The following is an 8,396-nucleotide window of genomic DNA, read 5'->3' as shown; positions in this document are numbered from 1 at the left end:
TGGTGGGGGGGTTATGACATATAAAGCTCTTCTTCGAACTGTAGGCCGAAGGTAGTCAGCCTGGAATAAAGGCTTTTTGCTTGAGGTGTGGGCAAATCCTGATGCGGGCGGAGGAAGGAATGGAAGGGAAAAGAGTGGAGCAGGGGGGAAGAGGGAGGTGAAGGTGGTGTAGGGTGTGTGTGTGTGTGTGTGTGTGTGTGTGTGTGTGTGTGTGTGTGTGTGTGTGTGTTGGTGGTGGTGCTGGGGTGACAGTAGTTTAAGCCTGAAAGCCCGGACGCCACGGCCAAATCTTTCTATGAATAAAAGACGAGCACGGAGAAGCGGATAAAGAGAGAACGACAGAATGAGAGGGAGAGGGAGAGAGTGAAAGGAGCGAGGAAAAGGAGGGATGAACTGTCAGAGGCACACTTAACAAGAGAGGGGAAAAGTGTGAGTGTGTATGTGTGCGCATGTGAGCCAGCTGCAAATCTCAGTGGTTGTGGGACACTTCCAAGATGAGACCCATCTGCCAGGGTGATTTCATTAATAATACAAGCTCTTTGTACAGGGCACTCAATCTCACTCTCTCCCTCTTTCTCTTGCTGTCTTACACACACACACACACACACACACACACACACACACACACACACACACACACACACACACACACACTCCATCCAGGAGGAGACGAGAGCCTTGGCCATCTTCACACTCCCAGTAGTAGCGTGGAGTCGAGCCCATTACAGCGGAGTTGTTGGTTCGTCCATATGTAGGAAAGCTCTCAAGGGGTCACCTCTCAACATGTTAGCCGGTGGAAGGACGGATGGAGGAGGAGGTGGAGGAGGAGTGGACTAGCCCACCTCTTCAAAACCCCTACCGTGATGAGAGCTCCGAGTGCTCAGCGAGGGGTTCCACTCCCATGATTCCACTCACAGCCACTAAACACCACGCACAAAGCCTCTGACACACACACACACACACACACACACACACACACTAAAATATTCTGCAGACCACTCCACCCCACAAGCGTTCTATTTATTTACAGAATAAATGTCATCCTGGTTCAGATCCGCCATCGCCTCTCTCATTTCATTTTCTAAACCATCCCGGCTACACCACACATCAAACAAACTTCATATATTTACACTTAACATCTGTGGCAAAACAAGCGCTGCTCAAACTCATGTGTATGTTTCAGTTTCTGGCAATGTAAACTACACCTCAGCTCAGGTCTGCAGGTAGAGCCTCAGAGTCACTGAGACTTTATTGTCACAACATACATTTGCTTTCATTTGCTGGGAGTAAGAGAAAACAAAGATGGAAGTTGCTTCTGTATTTTTCTTTGACACATTCTTATATGTATGTATAATGAATCTTAAAGAAGCAAATCCAAGCTGAAGTGAGTGCTTGTTGGGTAACGTAACGTAACTGCAACCGGATTTCTGTGAATATAAAGTGGAAATGTTGTTAATTAAAGGGATAGTTTGTGTTATTTGATGTGGTGTAGTCGTGCATAGTCGGTGCGTTACCTGCAGTAGATACAGATCTCCGGCACCCAGTTAACAGAGACGGCCGGGAGCACCGGCACCTTAGCAGAGCTATATGTTGCATATTTGGCAAGTCGTAAATGTGACGTTCTCGCTAAAATGTTCACAGATGATGTATTTGTTTTCCCGCCAAAACATCCTATCTTGCAGTTCAATATCCACTCACAGTGACTACAGCTTTATTAAACTGTTTATCATTGTGTTTAGGCTCCCACAGCACTTGGTTAAGGTTAGGAGAAGAATGTGGTCTGGTTTAATACAGTAAAAGTTCATGTTGACTCCAGACGCAACATGTTTATTGAAATTTAACTTTAACGTAAGTGCTTCTGTTCTCCAAACCTACCTGCAGACTGGTTACCCTAATTAAACGTAGTTATAATCACACAGGAATAACTCTTGTAGTAGATAGGCGGTTGCTGAACTACTCACATTATAAAAAGTGCGCAGTCCACCTGATGACTGTAAGTCCATCATTCACTCTCCTTTTAGCTGTGTTTTTGGTCTTCACCAGCTCCTGGCTCTTTAGCTGTTAACTGCTCTGCTACGTTCACCTGCTACTTGCTAACTTTGTCTGCGTGCAGCTTGGTGCTGGGCAGGTAACGGCTTCCTGCTGCAGCTGGAAATGTGGTGAACGTGAAGCAGGACAGTGAAACCAAAACAACGAGCTGAAAAATGACAAAAAGCTCAGTAGAGCTGAGGGGAAGTGCAGAGTCGAGGGAAGATTCTCTCTGGATTTGGATCTTTCACATTACTCATAGTCATTATTAATCTACAAATATTGATCACAGCAGCTTTAGGGATGCAACTGTAAGCACTTACTGGTGTGCGTTTTGATGCTGATGTGATTGCTTAACTTAGCATTTAACACCATATGAATATTTTCAAGAAGGCTGATACAAGTTAGATTTAAGGTTATTATAGTGCTTATCAATCCAATCTCTAACAATACAGGGTTGTGTGTGTGTGTGTGTGTGTGTGTATCTTTGTACCCTGACGTGTCTCCTCACTGTGAAATTGGGCCGACTGTCACCCCTCTGATTGACTTCTAACTATTGTTAGCCATGACAATTTGTAAAATTGACAAAGGTTGTTGCAGCACAAGTAGCTGGAGGGCAGAGACAGAGAACTGGCTCCACAGCCCAGGAGAGAGGCTCGCTCAACGTACACACACACACACACACACACACACACACACACACACACACACACACAACATACAAAAATATATGAATATATATATATGAATACTCGCTCACACTGGAAAGGTAAAGATGCAAACAAAAAGCGAATACACATGCATACACACACACACAAACTCACTTGTACACACACCTCTGCCTCATCTGTGTGTCCTTGAGTCTGGGTATCATTTGTTTGACCCCCCCCCGCCCCCCGTTACTCTCTCGTTTTTTGCCACATATCATTTTTCTCTCCACCTGACACACCTCTGGATGCTCCTGAATGCCAGACTGGGCAAGCTGATTGATTGCATGTGCCAGTGTGTGTATACGTGTTTGTGTGCCTGGGAGATGCTATGATTATAGTTTATGTTACATGTCCTGCTGTGGCCCCGTAGTCCCTCCCTCCTTCCCTCCCCCGCTCTCTCTCTCTCTTTCTATGTCTTCGTCTATGTGTCTCTGTCACAGCAGCAGTGGCACATTGAGGGCACAGCGTTCCAGCTGGTCAACCTGATGGAGCCGCTGACTCGTGGCGTGGCGTGGATTAACATGGCACGGAGGATCTGTAGGCCAGAGGAGGTCAGCCAGAGCCCGTTTGCATCAGCTACCATCACAGCAGCACAGCAGAGCAGACAGGGACGCCAGCACTGACAGCCTGTCCTAGTGTCCAGTTTTAATGTTTAACAGCACCGTGTTTAATCCAAGCTTAACCCTACCAGTTCACTGCAACACAGCACATTCATCCAAAGTGCCTTTTTAGTGGAACGAGTGGACCACAGAGCCCCTAACTCTGCTTTCACACTGAGCGTCACCATCAGCAATCACTGGAAGTCCATTCATTTCCTACTGAGCTCAACAACAATGAAACCAAGCCAACAAACCTTCCATCAACAAAACCTGCCGACAAAAATAAGAACCTTTTATCAGCTGTCAACCGCCGATCACATCTCCTTTCCTTATGTGATTCTATTCCATGAACTTTAGCTCCATCTCAAAAAAAAGTGCAAAATTGAAGATCACATTGGAAACGTTAGGATTTCCCAACAACTGTTATAGTTGTGACATTAAAGTGGAATTCAAACCTTCTCAGGCTTTGCTTGAATTGCATCCAAATGTTCAATCATATAAATCCACTTCAGTTCATCAGTCTGTAACCCACATATCTAAAATGAGGATGGAGATCAAGATACTCCATGACAATTTACTGACAAACGTTTACATGCACATCTTTCATTTTCATCGGAGGAACAACACGAAAATGCACAAAATAAATACAATGTCTGCAGGTTTTTCGCTGAACATTCTTCTTTTGCAAACCGTTTCTACTATTAGTGCGTTCAAAAAACACACACTGACAAGGATTCATGTGTGCATGAAACAGACACACAAGCATGACAGAAAAATTCAACTCCCTATTCATTTTCTCCAGTGTACCCCACTGTACAAATAAACATGCAATGATCCCCGATCACGACCTAGCGCGACGCCCACCCCACCCCACACACACACACTCGTTCTCTGGTGACTGGTGACACTCCAGTGATATTGGCTGGTTTTATACTGTGACTGGGGAGCAGGGGAGCTCCAGCAAATCAATGGCCATATGGAGAATGGCTCGTATGCCTAGAGAAGCGTGTCTGAAGTTGCATGTTCGGGGTCACAGTTCGCAGCGTTCTGAGTCACAGGCTGAGGAGGACTCTTGAAAGGCGACGTGTGATGTAAAAAGATTGTAACTGATCAGCGCTAACATCGCTTGAACGCAACTTAGACATCTCAGTGGCATCAAATTTGACACAAAAGAAACCTCTCTTCTGCTGCTGTCTGCTATTGTTGAAATATATGTAGTACATGGCCAATAGTATGTGGACATGTGCACTTTTGGTCTGTGGCTGTTTTGGCCCCTTAGTGCCAATTAAGGGAAATCTGAATTGAGCAAATCGTTGCAGCCAGGTTCCAAAATTTGATAGAAAAACCTTCCCAGAAAATTGGAGGCTATTATAGAAGCATATTAATAACCATGGCTTTGGAATGAGATGTTAAACCGTCACACAAAGGCGGGTGTCCACATCATTTTGACCATGTATAGTCTGTTTGAAAACAGAATTCTTTTTTTATATTATGAATCAATCAGTGATTTCTAGTGAACAGCTTGCTCGTTTTCATGACCTTCACAATCCTCATGACATTTTGATTTTTCACTTCTGTGTTTTTATGACCAAATCTGACAGAAAACATCCTGAAACATCCTCATTTTAAAGCCCCTGAAAAGGTGCACAAACAACAGTTTTAACCTGCCTGCTTGGACACATTCTCAACATTCACTTGTGATGGAGATTATTGTTTTTCCTGTGTGTTTTTCATGCACTTTTGTCCCCCGATCACATCCTCGTTAATAAAAAAAACCAATGGTTGATTTCACCTCCTTTAAGGTTCTTTGAGCAAATAATGACTTCTTACAGCTACCAAGAGTCATCCTTAAACAGAAGAGTGCTGCAGCTCTTTTGTTGTTGCCATGCATGCTGGGAATTTCTCTCCATAGGGCGACACCGAGCCCCGACATGTTGTGTTGAAGAGATATTTTTAGTTTCTTAGTTACGCTCTAGCACAAAAAGAAGACGGCTTCCACACAGAAGCACACACAGAGACGCACGCATGCAGAGAGCCTGTGCATCTTTTTCCGTGCGGCAGGTTGAAGGTAAGTCAAAGGACGTTGCTCTGGATTAAACACTTGCGAGCATGAAGGTACAGTGATGCCGAACGTTTTCATTTCTGTCTATAGGTTGAACTATCTTGTAAAAAAAAAAAAAAGTAGCAGCTAGTACTCACAGGGAGGGATCGTGTACAAGATCTTTGAGGTTGACGCCACTGCGGTCCTCTGCAAGGTTTCGAAAACAGCTGTCACTCACTGGATAGACAGAGACAGAGAGAGGCACAAAAAAAAATTAAGTTAGCGCACAAATTCATAAGCACATGAGGGGTTTCAACACAAATTGCTATTGTTACATCACAGGCATTTTCCAAAAGGTAAATCATTCTTTCTCATGAATGCAATCAACAACAAGAGAAAAGGTATCATGCTATTGAAAAACTGAAATCCTTTAGCTTCACTGAAATATCCCTATTTCCTAATTTTCAAAACTGTGTCAGGGTAAACCACATGATCTGATCCTCAAATGAAGAAGATGACGAAATACACCAAAATGATCCTTGTTTGAAGTGATGATGAAAACTAGAGGAACAACATCCAAGAGGCTCCACTCCAAGCACGTCCCTGAATGGATCTGTGCTGCTTTGGGAACATTTCGGGAATTCATTCTTATATTTTGGTCTCATATTTCACACCTGTGACTTGACGAAAACAAAAAGTATCTTGGGCGTACAGGGTTCGTCCATTGTGTCTAAATTAGGGAGAACAGAATGCTCTCATTTGTTGCAGCTCCACTTGTCAGTTTCGATTGTTATAAGGCAGGTGTGCCCGAATATAGAAACGACGCCTGGTGTAACTGCTACAGCGTCTTCTGCATCGTGTTTTCAACAGCGGGTATGTTGCAAATGAAATGTAGCGACTATGTGAATAAACTGATATCCTCACCCTCGCCCCACCACACTTTCTGCCATCACACTGAGCCTATGTGAAGCCACACCTTCATCATCTCCAACCTCTCCTTACAAAAAAAAGAAAAAAAAACCCACGGCGGCCCCTCGACTGCAGAGCAGGTGCGAGCCACATGAGTCATCGTGGTGATCACAGACAGATAGAGTGACGGATAGAGTGAGACAGGGAGGAAGATGGAGACATGGGGAGAGGAAAATGGAAAAAGAAAAAAAAAACAAAAACAAAAAACAAAGTGAGAGGAGACAGAAAGAGACAGACGACGAGGACGAAGCGAGGGACAAGGTGTTTTGTGATGTGACGGGGCCAAACGTGAACGGACACGCTTGTGTCTTAAAATAGATTCAAAATGAAGCAAGTGGGGGGGGGGGGGGGGGGGGGGGGGTTGATGGTGGTTGTGGTGCAGTGGATTTAATCCAAAAAACTTGATGCGCTAGTTGTAGACAAGACTGGAAATGTCATGATGAAGTGCCATGATCCATGAACGGGAGGAGGGGCGGAGGGATAGGGTGAGTAGATGGGTGAAGCAAGAATGGTGTAAAAAATGGAAGCGGGGAGGCAAAGGTGGAGGGGGGGGTTGGAGGAAAGGGATGCAACAGAGCTGAAGAAAGGGATGGGGAAGGATGCGGGATGAGAGTGAGGAGAGTGGGGGATTGGGGTGGAGAAGAGGGGATGAGGAAGGATGTAGGATGGAGAGAAGGAGAAAAGAAGGGTGATGAGAGAGAGAGAGGCAGCGGCGACGGGGCAGCGCTGTGGAGACAGAGGTAAACAGAGGGTGCAGGACGTTGCTCTGGGCTCTGGCAAATAAATGGGAGAGTGCTGACATTTGCACACCGAGCCAGCTCAGAAAGAGAGAAAGAGAGGGAGAAACAAGAGAGAGACAGAAAGACTGCGGGAGGGGAGGGAGGGAAGGGGGGGGGGCGAGATACAGCAAGAAAAAAAGGTTGAGGGAGGAGAGGAAAAGGGAGCAAGCACATGGAATACACACCACCGTGGCTTTAGAGGGGCACTGCTGCAAAAGTGCATGTGTGTGTGTACGTGTGTGTGTTTGTGTGTGTATGTGTGTGTGAAGAGGGAACTTCCTTCAAGACTGCAGTATTCCTTACTAACACACACTCACACACACACACAGAGCCCTCCTCAGTCTTTCTCTCCCAGCTACCCCTTGATCTAAAAATAGCCGTTCCACTCTCCTACAAGAGGCAGCAACCATTCTGAACCAATCAACACGCTCTGTCAAAGGCATCGGTACCCACCACCCCTCTATGTGTGTGTGTGTGTGTGTGCCTGCATATGTCTGTGTGTGTGTGTGTGCGTGCATGTGTGCAACAAGGGGAACTCCTGACTGAAGGTATATAAAATGCCCCTCCCTGCTGCACTGGTTGGTAGAAATGGTGGGAAAGTGATCCCTTCTAGAAAACAATAGCTCGGAAGAGAAAGCAAGAGGGAGAGAGAAAAAAAATTGGTGGGGGGGGGGCAAAAAGAGGGAAAGAAGGAGTGAGAGTGGAGGAGAGAGGGAGAGGGAGATCTGGCTGCAGTTGAAACAGGCTTCAAAGGAATATTAATGTGATCCTGTGCAAGAGCTGAAGACAGGGGAGGAGAAGGGGGAAGAGGGAGGGAGGATGGAGGATGGAGGAGGAAGAGTGAGAGGGGAGGGGGAAAAGGTGCGCAAGAATTTGTGACGCTACTCTCCTCCCATCTCCAAAGCTCCGCCCATGCACCTTTCTCCAGGTAAATCAGCAGCTTAGCTTTCATCCCGTACAACCCGCCCCCCACCCCCCAGAATGCCGCTGTGCACTGCACCATCTCCGGTGTCCCTAAAAGCCGCAATGTAGGAGCAACCTGGGATTTTCTCATCAGTACGGAGTTCGACTTGGTTTTGCCTCCTTACCCTTCGAGTGGATTAGAATCAAAGCAAAGCAGCAAACGAGTGCTGTGCGCCGTTCCCAGCTCGCCACGGGAAGTGAAGACGCAATGCAGTGACCCCTGTGCCGCCCCCAGAGGGCGCTGTTCCCCACTGTACCCAGCAAGCTAAAGGTCAATGCGTCTACTTGGCTGGACAATCACTGGGAG

General features: G+C 46.1%; 1 protein-coding gene across 6 annotated transcripts in view; it reads right to left on the bottom strand.

Annotated features, from left to right (window-relative positions):
• The window catches only part of gphnb (gephyrin b), a 91,283-nt gene that overhangs the window by 57,399 nt on the left and 25,488 nt on the right, over window positions 1–8,396 (bottom strand). For all 6 annotated transcript variants that reach the window (XM_023415046.2, XM_087176288.1, XM_023415047.2 and 3 more), the window contains exon 2: window positions 5,537–5,615. In XM_023415046.2, the coding sequence (XP_023270814.1) occupies window positions 5,537–5,615 (79 nt within the window). The remainder of the gene's footprint in view (window positions 1–5,536; window positions 5,616–8,396) is intronic.

The sequence above is a fragment of the Seriola lalandi genome, unplaced genomic scaffold, assembly GCF_002814215.2.
Source record: "Seriola lalandi dorsalis isolate HSWRI2012SDOR001 ecotype SW California unplaced genomic scaffold, Sedor1 jcf7180002054544, whole genome shotgun sequence".
Taxonomy (NCBI): Eukaryota; Metazoa; Chordata; class Actinopteri; order Carangiformes; family Carangidae; genus Seriola; species Seriola lalandi.
Note: the sequence above shows the minus strand (reverse complement) of the source record. Positions and strands in the feature narration are given on the sequence as shown.